Genomic DNA, 19483 nt, shown 5'->3' with positions numbered 1-19483 from the left:
CAGCTATTTCAATAAACTTGTCGGGTCAAAGCTGTAAAAGGCAAGACCGTATGGCGTTCTGGGTATTCACTACAAATTTGCATATAAGCTTTATTAAGCCTAGTTCTCATATGATCGTCCGGATCGTCTCTGTCGCTTCTGTCGCTTCAAAAAGTTTGCTTGCTCCAATCACCTCAGACTTTGCAAACACCAGAAGCAACAGAGACGATCGGGGCGATCATATGAGAACCAGCTTTTAAGCACCGTGGAGAATTAACAAGTTTGTTTTTTCCTCTCAGGAGGACTTTTTGTAGCTTTACATTCACTGTCGCTTGGTTCTGAGTTTTGAAAATTCTTCTAAAATTCAGTGTTGCTATTAAAACCACCTTGTTTCACATGTCTGAAGAAAAAGAAAACGTGCAAATTCGCGTTTGTCATGTCATTATATATTTTAGAATTCAGCACGTGTAGTTGCCCTCTTTTTCTACCCATACTGCCTTTCAGTCTTGTCTTTTAGCTTTGATCCAAACAACATTAATTGAAATAGCTGTATGCAACATTTGAACGTTATAAATGCTAAATGTAGTGAGAGATTTTCATTGTTCGAAATGGACCTCCCGCTTTGGCCATTCTTGTTACACATATCACTACAATAAATTTTTTATACTCGAATTTGACAGAGAATTTGCAAAGCAACCAATTAGAATATCGATAAAATCTCATACAGTTTTGAAGTTAGATTAACTCCTTGTGAACGGTATTATGCAGAGGTTTTGTTTGTGTGGCTAAATATGATACCCAATTCATTTGTTAGAAGCAGTCATTTTAGGTTTTGAGGCAGTTCTGTTCTTACCGCAGGGAAGCAAAATAATTTTTATCAGACAGAATATTTTATGAACTTTGTATTGATAAATTATACAGTTTGTGGTGGCTGAGTTTAAAGCAGTGCACTTACAATTTTTCAATGAACCTTAAGTTCATTGAAAGAAAAGCTTAATAAGGCCCCCCACTACCCCACCCTTTGATTATACACCCCAGGGGGGTACTCCGGCATGTAAATGACGGGGATGATCGAATGGAGGCAAAACTCAGGACCCAAAAAAATCCCAAAGTCTTCCGACATTACCCAAAAAAATCCCTGGACCAAAAATAACCCCCAAAATAATCCCTTGTCGAATTGCCCCTAAATTGCCAGGAAGGGCAACCATAACCATAAACCATAATAAATTGAACTCTCGTGTTTGTTTATTCATCATACCATAAATATGCCAAGCCCGCACCAAGTTACTTTAGTTCGTTTTTAATACCCAAAAAAAATCCCTATTTAAATCAAGTCACCCAAAAAAATACTTGCCAAATTTTCCAACCCAAAAAAATCCCGGAATCGAAAATTTCAAACCCAAAAAAATCCTTCGATCATCCCCGTCATTTACAAGCCGGAGTACCCCCCCTGGGTTATACACCCACCTTTGAATAAGCAAAGTCTCTTTTGGCCAAAATTTTAAATAAGACACTGGGTACTTATTCAAGGAAATATGGTGAAACCATTTAAAGGGAATTTTCACACAAAACCACACTGTACTTACTCAGCAATTCTCATTCTATTGTTGATTGCCGCCCAATGTAGAGCTGACACATTTTCTTTGTCTAATGTATTTACATCCACACCCTCCTTGTCAATCAACTCAAGACACCTGTCAAAGATGCCGTACTGTGTGGCTCTGACCAGGTCAAACTGGCTGTAATCTGGCTGGTGGTATGCTGTGGGACTGTATTGACTGTACGGGTTATCTGGCTGTGTTGGGTATGGTTTACTTTCCATATTAGAATCCTACGTATAATAGAATACATGTACATTAGAAAAAGAATATTCTAATAACAGCTTTAGTTACTTTTAGTGGTGCCACGTTCTATAAGGAAAACAACTGTCTAAATGCACGCGCAAGATGACGAATTTTATTGCGCGACCAAAAACGGTCTAAAAGCAATAAAAATGTTTCAATCTTGTGTGCTTGAAGTTTGTTTCACTCTGGTTTGCTTGCAGTTAACTTTTATTTGTTAGTAAGGGCAGCATTTTTTAGAAAGGTACTAACTGCATCACTAGTGTAGTACCTTATTCTCACTTAATTTCGCAAGTACTAAATTTCGCGATTTTCGCGATTTTGAAAAAATCGCGAAATTTAATACCCGCGAAATAAAGGGCACGCGAAGTTTAAAATCGCAAAATTTAATATTGTACTGATAATATAAAAACTAATGAAATTCGATCTGTTTTATCATAGTTATTCTAACATACCGTAAAGTTCCGTGTATAAGCCGCACCTTTTTCCTCTAATTTCAAGTCAAAATCGGGGGTGCGGCTTATCTACGGAAACATCTCTGGTTGGAGTTCTCAAAGGCCTAATTAATATTCATAAAAAACTTCTCAAGACGTCATTGAATAAACATATAACAACCTGAAAACTTTGTTGTTGTTAACTACCTTTTAGTTCCTCTGCAAAGCTGTTTGCAGTGAAGCCTGCCAGTCACTGCACTTCGAATCATGTACATGTCTTTCCGCTACGTGCGAGAAGGCACCAAGATAAACGCAAATACTCACAAGGCAAATGGCCGACCGCTTCGGTTTTTTATTGACCTTCACAGCAAATACATCTGCTGGATTAACAAACTCTTATTCTGCATGAAGTTTTTATCCTGTTGCGGGTAGCAGTTTCCAAAGATCTTGAAATAAAAACGCGGTTTCTTCCGAAGGAAATGCCGCCATGTTTGTTTTTAATGCCCAGACTCCTCTCTACAATTCAGAGCTTGGCTACTAAGCATTCATCATTCGCGAACGATTCGAACGAATCACAAGTGTTTCAGGAGTGCTTAGAAGTGATAATCTCGAAAAAATGATATCAAGAGAGCACCAAGTTTAAGATATTGTGAACTCAAACTAAAAAGGAGGTATGACAAGTGAAATTTAGCTTTCGTAAGACTTAATTTATATTAAACATTGCAACAACCACCGTGTCAGTGTCTCGAAACTGTGCTTGTGTGCCCTTGATTGTTTACCAATAGAACTTCACTTGAACTTCAAACTTTATGGTCTGTATATTTTTTTTTCCAAAATTTGAGCTTCCAAATCGGGGGTGCGGCTTATCTACGGGTGCGGCTTATACACAGAACTTTACGGTATCTGAGCTTCATGTTTAGAAGCTTCTTGTTTAATTTTGTCCATTAGTTATCTCCCACTCTATCGCGTATATCAGTCGCACTGTTCGAACCGTTCTCTGCCGCCAAGTTCCTCAAAATCACGCTCTTGCAGTCGTAGATGAACCTATTAGGTATTTAGACTGTTGAATACCTTATGTTTTGTTACGTGTATATTGTTGTTTGCTGTTTTTACGATGACTTTCATATTAATTATGTTGTTACAGTTTCGAGGTCAAAGCTTCATATTGAAGAATAGGTAAAAATCGCGAAATTTAATACACTCCAATTGCACCTTCCTCTAAAAATCGCAAAATTAAGTACTCGCGAAATATGGCTCTTGTCTTGATTTTTCGCGAAATTAAGTACTCGCGAAATTTAGTAAGAATAAGGTACTACTTTTGTTTACGCTATTTTGTGCATGCATTTAGACAGTCGTTTTCCCTATAGAGCATGGCACCACTAAAAGTAACTTAAGCCATAATAACTTTATTACACATTTCACTAATTGAAAAACAGTTTTTCTACACATGTACAGCAAGGCTTATTATTTTTATAAATCATTTTCACTCATAGGTTCTGGCCATTGGATGAATTCTATATAGTCAATGATCATAGTACTCGGAAAGATTTCCGCAGAGGACCCTACATTAATTATGCATACAAATATTCCATATAATCCTTCACACACGAACGGCAGTCATGAACAGAACGAGAGTTACAAAATTGTATGCATAATTAATGTAGGGTACTCTGCGGAAATCTTGCCTAGTACTCTTATAGACCATCAAAATGATGTACGGCAGCCTATCCAAATTACAGCTGGTATTTTTAAGTAAGATTTAAGTAAGCTTTAATTTATAACAGGTCTCGCTCCTTGGCACAATTTCTAATGTTATGTTGTATCAATTTCAAAACAAGAGTTAAAGCATTTATACTTAGATAAAGACGGGATCCATTCCCTGAAACAAAAACTGAGGTCTTAGCCCTTTAATTTAGGCCAATTAAAAAGCGACACTAAACAGAAGTTGTTCCAGCAATTTAAACATTTGTAAACACACAATAAGGTACGAGGTTAATTTCATTTTTCTTCCAACGATAATCAAAAATCAACAGAACCATTTTAGTCCCTTAATAAGCGTTGCGTGTTTTTATTTGATGGGAGAAGACCGAAGAAATTAGTAATAGTCCGTTAAGTTCATTTGACACGCTAGCTGCAGGCCGGCAAGATGTCTGAATGATTTGTTAGCAAAATCGAAAGCTGATTAGATGAACCCACATTAGCGTTACTTGTAAAAAGACTTAAAATGAAGTTATTCGTTTGCTTTCGATAAGGAAAAGCCGATCACAGTACCTTTTTTCCTGTTATATCCAAGCTTACTGGACGAGAAGCATCGAACACATCCGCCATTTTGTTTGGCAAGCCTGCCTGTTCCAAATATGGCATTGTTCACCAAATTTGGAAAACAGCGGTTGTTTTCAAAGAAGTCAAGTTCATTTCAGCTGTGAAACGCTTCATTTCAAGTCTTTCAACTAGCCACTGTACATTTCAGATTGATTTTCTACCTTCAAACGACATGGAAGAGTCCCAAGTTCTTAGAAACACAAATACGCAAACAGCAGAAGATAGAAACCAGAAGGGAGATCAAAAATCAGCGCGCGCAGAGCCGCCGAATGCTTTATTTCACAGGTAAGCTTATAAATTTAAAAACTGAAGTCCAACGGTCCGACCATTCCTTTGAAACTTGAGGGAAAATTAAAGTTTTTAAACTCTACATGAGAATTAATTCAAGTACCTAAATCTTCATTTATAGTTATACACTATTATTTTTTTATTTTGCAGAGCAAATCCCGCCTTTATGAGCCCAACAGACAACTTCTTTTCGCCTTGTACTCGGAAGCTCGTCTCAAAAAGGGGACTGCATCATCCAAGCTTGATAGCACTGTACGTATTTTCTGTTTGTTTTTTTTGTTTTTTTGCGATAATGCGGTGTTCTGCTCAATTCAGCACCCCCCAATCGGAAACCCCAAGCCAGTGTGGATGGTGTCTGCCAAAAGGAGACGGGGAAGGAAAAGGGAAAGGAAAAGAGAGGACTGGGAAGAGGGGGGTGTATCAACCTCCCTTTTTCCTTTTCACGTTTCCCTTCTTTTCTTCTCCCCCTTTTCATACCAGCCTTGTCATACAGGCTTTTAAATCCCCTGGTTATGCTTGTCTCCTCCTCCTCCTCCAGCTTAACATTGATCAGTGCATAAGATGTCCAAGGTTGACTATTGCGCTGGCCACCTTACAGATGTGTCTGCCTTTACAGTTAACTCTCGTTATAGCTGACACGCTCGGGGAGTCGTTTAGTGTCCGTTATAGCAAGAGTCCATAATAGCTGGAGTCATTTTCAGTCCTTGATAGCATGTGTCGGCAATAGCTGGGTGTCCGCAAGGTGAGAGTTGACTGTAGTAGTGGTAAGAGTTGATGTATTGACAAGTTGTGTCTTGGACCACAAATCCATGCTGTACGTCGTACTAGCCATGATTTCCTCAGCAATTTTTTCAGTGGCACTCTATTTTTTCGCTTCATGCTTGGCAGACTAAAAAAGAGACTTTTTATAGTCTTCTAACCCCTGTACCCCCCCACCCCCCCCCCCCCGAAAAAATCTCTGTTAGCTGATGGAGCCTTTGCATGGGAAACAAGTGGCTCTGTGGACACATAATATGATTGGCTGGATTTTAGCAAAAGGAACAGCGAATCACATGAACTGTAAATTAAAATCCTTCTATTTATTCAAGAGTTTAAAACGAACCATTTGATTGAGTAGGTTCGACACTCTGTTTGTTAAAATCTAGCCAATCAAATCATGTGTCCCCAGTGCTACTTGTCCCTTGTGCACAGGCTCAGCTGGTGAAGAGAGGCAAGCAGCCCTGGGGACAAGAATGATCTCTTTTTCACAATCTGAGTGCAAAGAGCATGGTACTTGTTGGCCACAAGTTGAAGCTCTCGTCTAATTTCTGAATGCATGTCTTCTTAAATTTAGGAGCCAACGACAACTGGGAAGAGCTTTTCAGAATGAAAGCAGTAAACAAGACAGCAAGGAAAACAAGCCACACTAATAAATTAACACACTAAACAAGAATTCAATTTTTCCTTAAAATAACTTTTAGGAAAAAGTCTCTCTTTAATTTCAACAAAATCTGGTGTAAAAAATATCCATTTTTGATGCTAAATAGATTACAGGTAGTTAGGTTTCTAGGGATTTTGAAAACACGGAATTACACACACAATGTAGGTCAAGATTTTGTAGTCTTTTTTTATTCTTAAGATTTTATGCTTGTACAAAATGTTTTGAACACAATAAAAGAAAGTTGTAAATACTGACTGTTTTCAATAAGTAGGTGGGAGGCGTGGTGGCTCTCTCCTTCCAGAGGCCTCTTATTTTCACCCTACGTGTTTGGTACAAACTGGGAAATGGGGAGAGGTGAAAAGTAAGCGAACGTAGCCTGACCCTATTTTTCATTTTTCGTGTTTTTCACCTTCCCCCACTGGGAGACGCGGTGGCCTAATGGTTAGTGCGCCGGACTCCGGATCGAGCGGTCCGAGTTCAAGCCTCGGCCGGGGTCACATGTGTTGTGTTCTTGGGCAATACACTTTACTCTCATAGTGCCTCTCTCCCGGGGGGGGGGCACTCCCCTATATGGCCTATACGGGGACGTGCCGCTGGATAGGGTATGGGTTTTGACTCCTTCGGTCCTGAACAGGGTATATAATTTCAAGCTCCTCTGTCCTAAACAGGGCCTTAAGCTGTCCTAGACAGGGTATGGCTGCAATACTGTCTTCCATGTATTTACATTGTTTTCGCTTTCGCTTCAATAAAAAGCATTATTTTATTCGGTGGGATAGGTGTTTTTGCATTTCAATGCTTCAATCATCGCATATGGGACGCAATCACAATAAAGCGTAAATGATTGTTGATGTTGTCCTTTGTCCTAAATAGGGTCTTAGAATAGGGGGTGTTGTCCTACACAGGGTAGGCATTTTAAGTTTTTAGTGTCCTAAACAGGGTCAGGTTTTCAAACCTCCAGCGACACCCCTATACCTAAACTTAGGTCAAGTACCCCCCCCGGGCCTCTCTCCACCCGGGTGTATAAATGGGTACCGGCGACATAATGCTGGGGGGGAACCCTGCAATGGACTAGCATCCCATTCAGGGGGGAGTAGAAATATTCCTAGCCGCTTAATGCTACGGAAACCGGGATAAGCTCCGGCAGTGTGGGCCGCCTGGCTCGTGGCTTCTCCTTTCCACTGAAGAAACCATAGGGGAGGAGAAAGGCATGGTGGCCTAATGGTTAGCGTGCTTGACTCCAGATCGAGCGGTCCTAATTCAACCCTTGGCTAGGGTCATTGTGATATTGTGAAGTGTTCTTGAGAAAATCAATTTACTCTCACAATGCCTCTCTCCACCCAGGTGTATAAATTGGTGCCGGTGATATAATACTGGGGGTAACCCTGCAATGAACTAGCATCCCATTCAGGGGGGAGAAGAAAGCTGTTGAGGCCTCAAATGTAATAAATGTCCCTAAATGTAATAAAGGTCCTAAGTGTAATAACTTTTGGTCCTAAATGTAATAAAGGTCCTAAGTGTAATAACTTTTGGTCCTAAATGTAATAAAGGTCTGTAGTGTAAGGTTACATCTTAAGAAATCATGCTTGGTGCTTTTCTATGTATTATATTCAGTTTGAAACCTGTTTTATGTTTACTTGCTTCATTTTCTTTCCAGTACTGTAAGATGCTATTTCGATTTTGTCATGAAGCAAGCAACTAAATCACGTGACAACGTTCATCCACGCGATCGATCACTTGACACTAGAATACAATTTTTTACCTGATTTTTTAGGAAGTTTTCGATTGTTTGAACCGTCGTGCTTTATGATAACTTTTGTTAACTCGAATTTTAAAAAGACTATTGAAGCAACAAATATGATACTTTTACTTTTCGTGCAAACGTACTAGACTTTTGTTTTCTTTTAAACCGCTCTGACGCTTCCAAGTTCAATTTAATTTAACTACGGTTTTACTGGCGGCACAGGTCTACAAGAATTGTACAGCATTTCTGTAGATTGGATTTTGGTTTGAGGTTAAGACAGTAAACGTGATAGTCTTCAGCTTCTTTGCAAACAAGTTTAATTTGATTTTTTTGCGATTTTAAGTTGGTGCCACAGAGTCTACAGGAATCCTTCCGCAGGAAGAAACATGCAAGGTTTGTAAGTGTCTCAGCATATAAAGTAGACTCATCTGCACATGCATTTAGCACAAAGTGTTTTGTTCCACAAGGAGAGCATATTGCTTTCTGAAACAGATATATACCTGCCTCGTACCCAGACGCCTCTCTCTTGTTTGGGGAAATGGGCGCTTTCTTTCTCCTTCGCGTGGTCCCTTGCGCTTCGCGCTCGTCACCAGTCACTCGCGTTTCGCGCTCGCCTTGTGTTATTGCAGCGAGAATCGAGTGCGAAGCGCCTGAGGAGGAGGCTGGATATATACCGTTGTGCGCTTTATATGAAAAGTAATGTAGGTAAACTTCCCGTTTTACCAAGGACAGACGATCAGGACCCCCCCCCCCCTTACTCAGGAATAATTAATAATTATTGATATAAATAAATAAATTAATTAATTAATTGGCTATTGAAAGTTTACACCTTTAGCCTTAGGGCGTAAGGGGCTTAGCGTTTTAGCGGGCTACAAGCCCAAACAACCATCAATCGTTCATTCTGCACTATTGAGGATTTTGAGTAAACTACTTCTGTTGTTACCTACATGTGTATAAGCGTCTGTTGCCGTTGGCCCATGTCCAATAAGACATGCAAAATAAAATAGATTTTGGCACATTCTTTAAGGCAAGCGGTAACTGGTTGTTAAAGTACATCATAATCTGGATCCCTAAGATACATTTTTAACTCCTTGCTTTTATAAAGAGAAGCACCGTGCATGATTTCATGTTTAGCCGAACCTTAATAACACTGAAGGCCTTTATTTTATTTAGGGACGAAAGTTGTTACACTTAGGACCTTTATTTCGAATCATTACATTTAGGACAAAAATTTATTACACTTAGGATCTTTATTACATTTAGGACCAAAAGTTATTACACTTAGGACCTTTATTACATTTAGGACCAAAAGTTATTACACTTAGGACCTTTATTACATTTAGGGACATTTATTACATTTGAGGCTTCAACAAAGCCACTTAATGCCACTTAATGCTACAAAAACTGGGATAAGCGCTGGCAAGTATGGGTCATTTGGCTTGAGGCTTTGCCTTCAATTAAAGAGCTCACAAAGCTTCAAAACATTCTTATTAACTACGTCAATCTCTTGGTGACATCATATCTTGATGGGTGAAGCCCATCACCCAGGAGGATACTAAAGATTTCAAGTGACAGGGATAACTGAGGGCAAAAAGACCCAAAAAAATCACTAGGGCTTCCAACAGAACCCACAAAAATCTGTGGACCAAAATGTTACCTCCAAAAAATCCCATTCGCTTTTTTCACGATCCCATAATACATCTTGTTTACCCCCCAAAATTTTTGCATAAGCATTGTTTTCAATTTTTCTTGGGACGATTGTACGTCATTGTAAATCCCAAGAGAAATTGAAAACAATGCTTATGCAAAAATTTTGGGGGGTAAACAAGATGTATTATGGGAACGGTGAAAACAGCGAATGCCAAATGGTCTTTATGTATGAACAAGAAAACCGGGTACGATTGTGTAGTTAAATTGTATTTAGTTCATTGCATTTACTTTTTAATGCTACTCTTTGTGAAAATGTATTAATGAACAGCACAAAAACATTAGGCGCTTTCTATTCGACCAAAAATTCCGGAAATTTCGGAACAAGGACGAATGGTACAGAAATTCCCTGGGAAAGTTTCCAGAAAATCCGGAAAGTGTGGACTTTCCGAAATGCGAACCATTCAACCGAAAACCCCGGAAAATTCCAAAGCAAAATCAAATGGAACTGAAAGTTCCCGGAAATTTTTTTCGAAAATTTGGGTCTACCTTGCGAGGTTGTCCTTTTTTCCGGAAATTTTGGAAAAAGCTACCATTTTACACTCAGTCTGAGTTCCTTCGGCAGAAAATTTAGCGACTTGTGCGGCTGAAAGCAGCTACATGTGTTAAGGAAGCATTGTTGAAACTCCAAATAAAAAACTAAGGTGAACTCGGTTGTTTTTCGTTATTGTTTTGCAGGCGGCAGCAAAGTTATAACCCGCGTGCAGGCTACGCCATTGTTTTCCTCATTAAACTTTTTGGGTTGGCGACGTTTTCGTTGCTTGTAGTGTGCCTTTTGAAAGGTCACTCTTTTTGGCCACGATGTCATTCATGGCGCTTATTTCAGTGCTCGGAATGCTTTTTATTTGCAAAAATGTCGAGTTATATGAGCAGGAAACCGGCCAGAGTCAACTATTTTAATGCACCGTAGAAATTTCCATATTAGTAAGAGTGAATTCGTGTAACCCGTTTTTATATGCAAATGCGCCGTGTAATATTTAAATGAGCTGTACAGGAAAACAGAAAATTGCGGCCGGACAAATCGTAATTATTTGCATGTGGAAGTCAGGTTAAAATTCAACCATTTACCAATATGTAAAAACCAAAACAGATAACGGGGTTTAAAATTTATCATGCCTTGAATTGTCTTGCGATTTTAGACAAACATTTTATATTCAACATCCCGTAAAGAATAACTATTCAAAGTGGCTACGAGCCACTAGACTCGGAAAATTTATTATGAAACAAGAATCGAAAACAACAAACTGACAAATAGAGATTTGCTAAAACAAATGATGTTTAACTTTCCACAATTCAGTTAACTTCACTTAGTTTCATTGTCATCTAGCTGCTCATCGAGAGCCGGCCGAAAGGGCAAGTGATAGAGTTCCCATCGGTTGCAAATTGTTTTCTTTCTTTTTATTTTTCCTTTTTGTTTTTGAAGGTTAGGCAAAATAATAATATCATTAGAAAAAATACGTTTTGGTCTATTTAAAGAAAACTGACATTAATACAATATTTCGGCTGGTAGTTAAGCATGCATGTACCGTATTTATTCGGCTATTAGCCGAAACCCTAGACTTTTAGTTTTTGAAACCAGTTAAACTGACAAAAAATAAACCCAATTCACTCAGCTATAAGCTAGACCCAATTTTTCCTTCCAGCTATAAAACAGTCCACATGCAGCGAATCAACATATCGTTAAATTACAACTATGTAATTGAAAAACAACAAATCACTGACAAAGAATGAATTTACTGAATAGAACCATACACAAGCGTGACAAAAAATTCACGTAGTAGATGACTGACTGAAGTTGACGATTTATGGCCATTGTGTTGAAATACCACCCCGTAGATTAAAGCTTATTTTCACCCTAGATCAAGCGAAACTTCCCAGTTTGGAACTGAAAAAGTGCAGTTTGGGCCTTATTGGAAAAATGCCAGCACATTGATTCATCCTTGTTTTCACTCCATGTCCAAAAGAATCGAATAAAAACGTATTTGATGGTTCACTGAAGATGACGTTTTTGGGCCATTGTGTTGAAATACCTCAACTTAGATTAAAGCTTATTTTCACTCAAGATCCAGCAAAACCTGCCAGTTCGGGACTAGAAATGTAGAGTTTTTGTCTTTTGAATAACAACCATTTCGTGGATTAATCCTTAATTTCACTCCATGTCCAAAAGATTCGAATATTAAAGAAAGTGCTAGATGATTCACTGCAAATGACGATTTTTGGTACTTCTGTTGAAGTACCTCCACGTAGATTAAAGCTTATTTTCACTCTAGATCAAGCAAAACGTGCCAGTTTGGAACTGGAAATGTACAGTTGAGGCCTTTTTGGAAAAATGCCAACACGTGGATTTAACCTAATGTTCACTCCATGTCCAAGAGAATCGAATGAGAAAGTGCTAGATGACTCACTGAAAATGGCGATTTTGGGGCTTTGTGATGAAATACCACTACGTAGATTAAAGCTTATTTTCACTCCAGATCCAGCAAATCTTGCCAGTTTGGAACTGGAAATGTACAATTTGGGCCTTTTTGGAAAAATGCCAACACATGGATTTAGCCTAATGTTCAAGCCAGGTCCAAGAGAATCGAATAGAAAAAGTGCTAGATGACTCACTAAAAATGTCGATTTTGGGGCCTTGTAATGAAATACCACCACGTAGATTAAAGCTTATTTTCACTCCAGATCCAGCAAATATTGCCAGTTTGGGACTGGAAATGTACAGTTTGGGTCTTTTTGAAAAGCCGCCATCACGTGGATTCATCCTTATTTTCACTCCATGTCCAAAAAAATCGAATAAGAATGTGCTACATGATTCACTGAAAATGACGATTTTTGGCCCTTCTGTAGAAATACCACCACGTAGATTAAAGCTTATTCTCACTCCAGATCCAGCAAAACTTGCCAGTTTCGAACTGGAAATACACAGCTTGGGCCCTGTTCGAAAAATGCCAACACGTGGATTCAGCCTAATATTCACTCCAAGTTCAAAAGAATCGAAAAAGAACGTGCTTGATGACTCACTGAAAATGTCGATTTTTGGCCCTTGTGATGAAATACCACCACGTAGATTAAAGCTTATTTTCACTCCAAATCCAGCAAATCGTGCCAGTTTGGGACTGGAAATGTACAGTTTGGGTCGTTTTGAAAAGCCGCAATCAAGTGGATTCATCCTTATTTTCACTCCATGTCCAAAAGAATCGAATAAGAAAGTGCTAGATGATTCACTGAAAATGACGATTTTTGGCCCTTCTGTAGAAATACCACCACGTAGATTAAAGCTTATTCTCACTCCAGATCCAGCAAAACTTGCCAGTTTCGAACTGGAAATACACAGCTTGGGCCCTGTTCGAAAAATGCCAACACGTGGATTCAGCCTAATTTTCACTCCAAGTTCAAAAGAATCGAAAAAGAACGTGCTTGATGACTCACTGAAAATGTCGATTTTTGGCCCTTGTGGTGAAATACCACCACGTAGATTAAAGCTTATTTTCACTCCAAATCCAGCAAATCGTGCCAGTTTGGGACTGGAAATGTACAGTTTGGGTCGTTTTGAAAAGCCGCCATCACGTGGATTCATCCTTATTTTCACTCCATGTCCAAAAGAATCGAATAAGAAAGTGCTAGATGATTCACTGAAAATGACGATTTTTGGCCCTTCTGTTGAAATACCACCACGTAGATTAAAGCTTATTCTCACTCCAGATCAAGCAAAACTTGCCAGTTTCGAACTGGAAATACACAGTTTGGACCCTGTTCGAAAAATGTCAACACGTGGATTCAGCCTAATTTTCACTCCAGGTTCAAAAGAATCGAATAACAACGTGCTTGATGACTCACTGAAAATGACGATTTTTGGCCCTTCTGTTGAAATACCACCACGTAGATTAAAGCTTATTTTCACTCAAGATCAAGCAAATCGTGCCAGTTTGGGACTGGAAATGTACAGTTTGGGTCTTTTTGAAAAGCCGCCATCACGTGGATTCATCGTTATTTTCACTCCATGTCCAAAAGAATCCAATAAGAAAGTGCTAGATGATACACTGAAAATGACGATGTTTGGTCCTTCTGTTGAAATACCACCACGTAGATTAAAGCTTATTCTCATTCCAGATCAAGCAAAACTTGCCAGTTTCGAACTGGAAATACACAGTTTGGGCCCTGTTTGAAAAATGTCAACACGTGGATTCAGCCTAATTTTCACTCCAGGTTCAAGAGAATCGAATAACAACGTGCTTGATGACTAACTGAAAATGTCGATTTTTGGCCCTTGTGATGAAATACCACCACGTAGATTAAAGCTTATTTTCACTCCAAATCCAGCAAATCGTGCCAGTTTGGGACTGGAAATGTACAGTTTGGGTCTTTTGAATAACAACCATTTCGTGGATTAATCCTTATTTTCACTCCATGTCCAAAAGAATCGAATAAGAAAGTGCTAGATGATTCACTGAAAATGACGATATTGGGGCCTTGTGATGAAATACCACCAGGTAGATTAAAGCTTATTTTCACTCCAGATCCAGCATAAATTGCCAGTTTCGAACTGGAAATACACAGTTTGGGCCCTGTTGGAAAAATGCCCACTCCAGATCCAGAAATATTGCAAGTTTCGGACTCGAAATGTACAGTTTGGGTCTTTTTGAAAAGCCGCCATCACGTGGATTCATCCCTATTTTCACTCCATGTCCAAAAGAATCGAATAAGAAAGTGCTAGATGATTCACTGAAAATGACGATTTTTGGTCCTACTGTTGAAATACCACCACGTAGATTAAAGCTTATTGTCACTCCAGATCCAGCAAATCGTGCCAGTTTGGGACTGGAAATGTACAGTTAGGGTCGTTTTGAAGGGTCTCATTCCAGATCAAGCAAAACTTGCCAGTTTCGAACTGGAAATACACAGTTTTGGCCCTGTTCGAAAAATGCCAACACGTGCATTCAGCCTAATTTTCACTCCATGTTCAAGAGAATCGAATAAGAACGTGCTTGATGACTCACTGAAAATGTCGATTTTGGGGCCTTGTGATGAAATACCACCAGGTAGATTAAAGCATATTTTCACTCCAGATCCAGCAAGTATTGCCAGTTTCAGACTGGAAATGTACAGTTTGGGTCTTTTTGATAAGCCACCATCACGTGGATTCATCATTATTGTCACTCCATGTCCAAAAGAATCGAATAAGAAAGTGCTAGATGATTCACTGAAAATGACGATTTTTGGCCCTTCTGTTGAAATACCACCACGTAGATTAAAGCTTATTCTCATTCCAGATCAAGCAAAACTTGCCAGTTTCGAACTGGAAATACACAGTTTGGGCCCTGTTCGAAAAATGTCAACACGTGGATTCAGCCTAATTTTCACTCCAGGTTCAAGAGAATCGAATAACGTGCTTGATGACTCACTGAAAATGACGATTTTTGGCCCTTCTGTTAAAATACCACCACGTAGATTAAAGCTTATTTTCACTCCAGATCCAGAAATATTGCAAGTTTCGGACTGGAAATGTACAGTTTGGGTCGTTTTGAAAAGCCGCCATCACGTGGATTCATCCTTATTTTCACTCCATGTTCAAAAGAATCGAATAAGAAAGTGCTAGATGATTCACTGAAAATGACGATTTTTTGCCCTTCTGTTGAAATACCACCACGTAGATTAAAGCTTATTTTCACTCAAGATCAAGCAAATCGTGCCAGTTTGGGACTGGAAATGTACAGTTTGGGTCTTTTTCAAAAGCCGCCATCACGTGGATTCATTCTTATTTTCACTCCATGTCCAAAAGAATCGAATAAGAACGTGCTAGATGATTCACTGAAAATGACGATTTTTGGCCCTTCTGTTGAAATACCACCACGTAGATTAAAGCTTATTCTCACTCCAGATCAAGCAAAACTTGCCAGTTTCGAACTGGAAATACACAGTTTGGACCCTGTTCGAAAAATGTCAACACGTGGATTCAGCCTAATTTTCACTCCAGGTTCAAGAGAATCGAATAAGAACGTGCTTGATGACTCACTGAAAATGTCGATTTTGGGGCCTTGTGATGAAATACCACCAGGTAGATTAAAGCATATTTTCACTCCAGATCCAGCAAGTATTGCCAGTTTCAGACTGGAAATGTACAGTTTGGGTCTTTTTGATAAGCCACCATCACGTGGATTCATCATTATTGTCACTCCATGTCCAAAAGAATCGAATAAGAAAGTGCTAGATGATTCACTGAAAATGACGATTTTTGGCCCTTCTGTTGAAATACCACCACGTAGATTAAAGCTTATTCTCATTCCAGATCAAGCAAAACTTGCCAGTTTCGAACTGGAAATACACAGTTTAAGCCCTGTTCGAAAAATGTCAACACGTGGATTCAGCCTAATTTTCACTCCAGGTTCAAGAGAATTGAATAACAACGTGCTTGATGACTCACTGAAAATGACGATTTTTGGCCCTTCTGTTGAAATACCACCACGTAGATTAAAGCTTATTTTCACTCCAGATCCAGAAATATTGCAAGTTTCGGACTGGAAATGTACAGTTTGGGTCTTTTTAAAAAGCTGCCATCACGTGGATTCATCCTTATTTTCACTCCATGTCCAAAAGAATCGAATAAGAAAGTGCTAGATGATTCACTGAAAATGACGATTTTTGGCCCTTCTGTTGAAATACCACCACGTAGATTAAACCTTATTTTCACTCCAGATTAAGCAAATCGTGCAAGTTTCGGACTGGAAATGTACAGTTTGGGTCTTTTTGAAAAGCCGCCATCACGTGGATTCATCCTTATTTTCACTCCATGTCCAAAAGAATCGAATAAGAAAGTGCTAGATGATTCACTGAAAATGACGATTTTTGGCCCTTCTGTTGAAATACCACCACGTAGATTAAAGCTTATTGTCACTCCAGATCCTGCAAATCGTGCCTGTTTGGGACTGGAAATGTACAGTTTTGGTCGTTTTGAAAAGCTGCCATCACGTGGATTCATCCTTATTTTCACTCCATGTCCAAAAGAATCGAATAAGAAAGTGCTAGATGATTCACTGAAAATGACGATTTTTGGCCCTTCTGTTGAAATACCACCACGTAGATTAAAGCTTATTTTCACTCCAGATCAAGCAAATCGTGCCAGTTTGGGACTGGAAATGTACAGTTTGGGTCGTTTTGAAAAGCCGCCATCACGTGGATTCATCCCTATTTTCACTCCATGTCCAAAAGAATCGTATAACAAAGTGCTAGATGATTCACTGAAAATGACGATTTTGGAGCATTGTGATGAAATACCACCAGGTAGATTAAAGCTTATTTTAACTTCCGATCCAGCAAATATTGCCAGTTTGGGACTGGACATGTACAGTTTGGGTCTTTTTGAAAAGCCGCCATCACATGGATTCATCCTTATTTTCACTCCATGTCCAAAAGAATCGAATAACAAAGTGCTAGATGATTCACTGAAAATGACGATTTTCGGCCCTTGTGTTGAAATACCACCACGTAGATTAAAGCTAATTGTCACTCCAGATAAAGCAAATATTGCCAGTTTCGAACTGGAAATACACAGTTTTGGCCCTGTTCGAAAAAGGTCAACACGTGGATTCAGATTAATTTTCACTCCAGGTTCAAGAGAATCGAATAACAACGTGCTTGATGACTCACTGAAAATGACGATTTTTGGCCCTTCTGTTGAAATACCACCACGTAGATTAAAGCTTATTTTCACTCCAGATCAAGCAAAACTTGCCAGTTTCGAACTGGAAATACACAGTTTGGGTGTTTTTGAAAAGCCGCCATCACGTGGATTCATCGTTATTTTCACTCCATGTCCAAAAGAATCGAATAAGAAAGTGCTAGATGATTCACTGAAAATGACGATTTTTGGTCCTACTGTTGAAATACCACCACGTAGATTAAAGCTTATTGTCACAAAAAATCCAGCAAATCGTGCCAGTTTGGGACTGGAAATGTACAGTTTGGGTCGTTTTGAAAAGCCGCCATCACGTGGATTCATCCTTATTTTCACTCCATGTCCAAAAGAATCGAATAAGAAAGTGCTTGATGACTCACTGAAAATGACGATTTTTGGCCCTTCTGTTGAAATACCACCACGTAGATTAAAGCTTATTTTCACTCCAGATCCAGAAATATTGCAAGTTTCGGACTGCAAATGTACAGTTTGGGTCCTTTTGAAAAGCCGCCATCACGTTGATTCATCCTTAATTTTACTCCATGTTCAAAAGAATCGAATAAGAAAGTGCTAGATGATTCACTGAAAATGACGATTTTTGGCCCTTCTGTCTAAATACCACCACGTAGATTAAAGCTTATTTTCACTCCAGATCAAGCAAATCGTGCCAGTTTGGGACTGGAAATGTACAGTTTGGGTCGTCTTCAAAAGCCGCCATCACGTGGATTCATCCCTATTTTCACTCCATGTCCAGAAGAATCGAATAACAAAGTGCTAGATGATTCACTGAAAATGACGATTTTGGAGCCTTGTGATGAAATACCACCAGGTAGATTAAAGCTTATTTTAACTTCAGATCCAGCAAATATTGCCAGTTTGGGACTGGACATGAACAGTTTGGGTCTTTTTGAAAATCCGCCATCACATGGATTCATCCTTATTTCCACTCCATGTCCAAAAGAATCGAATAACAAAGTGCTAGGTGATTCACTGAAAATGACGATTTTCGGCCCTTGTGTTGAAATACCACCACGTAGATTAAAGCTAATTGTCACTCCAGATAAAGCAAATATTGCCAGTTTCGGACTGGAAATGTACAGTTTGGGTCTTTTTGAAAAGCCGCCATCATTTGGATTCATCCTTATTTTCACTCCATGTCCAAAAGAATCGAATAAGAAAGTGCAAGATGATTCACTGAAAATGACGATTTTTGGCCCTTCTGTTGAAATACCACCACGTAGATTTAAGCTTATTCTCACTCCAGATCAAGCAAAACTTGCCAGTTTCGAACTTGAAATACACAGTTTGGGCCCTGTTCGAAAAATGTCAACACGTGGATTTAGCCTAATTTTCACTCCAGGTTCAAGAGAATCGTATAACAACGTGCTTGATGACTCACTAAAAATGACGAATTTTGGCCCTTCTGTTGAAATACCACCACGTAGATTAAAGCTTATTCTCATTCCAGATCAAGCAAAACTTGCCAGTTTCGAACTGGAAATACACAGTTTGGGCGCTGTTCGAAAAATGTCAACACGTGGATTCAGATTAATTTTCACTCCAGGTTCAAGAGAATCGAATAACAACGTGCTTGATGACTCACTGAAAATGACGATTTTTGGCCCTTCTGTTGAAATACCACCACGTAGATTAAAGCTTATTTTCACTCCAGATCCAGAAATATTGCAAGTTTCGGACTGGAAATGTACAGTTTGGGTCTTTTTGAAAAGCCGCCATCACGTGGATTCATCGTTATTTTCACTCCATGTCCAAAAGAATCGAATAAGAAATTGTTAGATGATTCACTGAAAATGGCGATTTTTGGTCCTTCTGTTGAAATACCACCACGTAGATTGAAGCTTATTGTCACTCCAGATCCAGCAAATCGTGCCAGTTTGGGACTGAAAATGTACAGTTTGGGTCGTTTTGAAAAGCCGCCATCACGTGGATTCATCCTTATTTTCACTCCATGTCCAAAAGAATCGAATAAGAAAGTGCTAGATGATTCACTGAAAATGACGATTTTTGGTCCTACTGTTGAAATACCACCACGTAGATTAAAGCTTATTGTCACTAAAAATC

The 19483-nt window shown here is 39.1% G+C and overlaps 1 protein-coding gene and 1 long non-coding RNA gene across 3 annotated transcripts in view; one reads left to right on the top strand and one right to left on the bottom strand.

The window, feature by feature from the left end:
* The window catches only part of LOC144633256 (palmitoyltransferase ZDHHC17-like), a 31474-nt gene extending 26829 nt beyond the window's left edge, over window positions 1-4645 (bottom strand). For both annotated transcript variants that reach the window (XM_078492096.1, XM_078492097.1), the window contains exons 1-2: window positions 4526-4645; window positions 1566-1810 (exon numbers count right to left, since the gene is read on the bottom strand). In XM_078492096.1, coding sequence (XP_078348222.1) covers window positions 1566-1810; window positions 4526-4618 — 338 coding nt within the window. In that variant the 5' untranslated portion in view covers window positions 4619-4645. The remainder of the gene's footprint in view (window positions 1-1565; window positions 1811-4525) is intronic.
* An 83-nt stretch (window positions 4646-4728) lies between these two features.
* On the top strand, window positions 4729-6535 carry LOC144633329 (uncharacterized). Its single transcript, XR_013567030.1, has 3 exons — window positions 4729-4861; window positions 5015-5116; window positions 6198-6535. It is a non-coding gene; the product is annotated as an uncharacterized LOC144633329 (long non-coding RNA).
* Window positions 6536-19483: the final 12948 nt, after the last annotated feature.

Source organism: Oculina patagonica, chromosome 12, assembly GCF_052425735.1.
Source record: "Oculina patagonica isolate OP01 chromosome 12, crgOcupat, whole genome shotgun sequence".
NCBI lineage: Eukaryota > Metazoa > Cnidaria > Anthozoa > Scleractinia > Oculinidae > Oculina > Oculina patagonica.
This window is presented reverse-complemented; position numbering and strand designations above follow the sequence as displayed.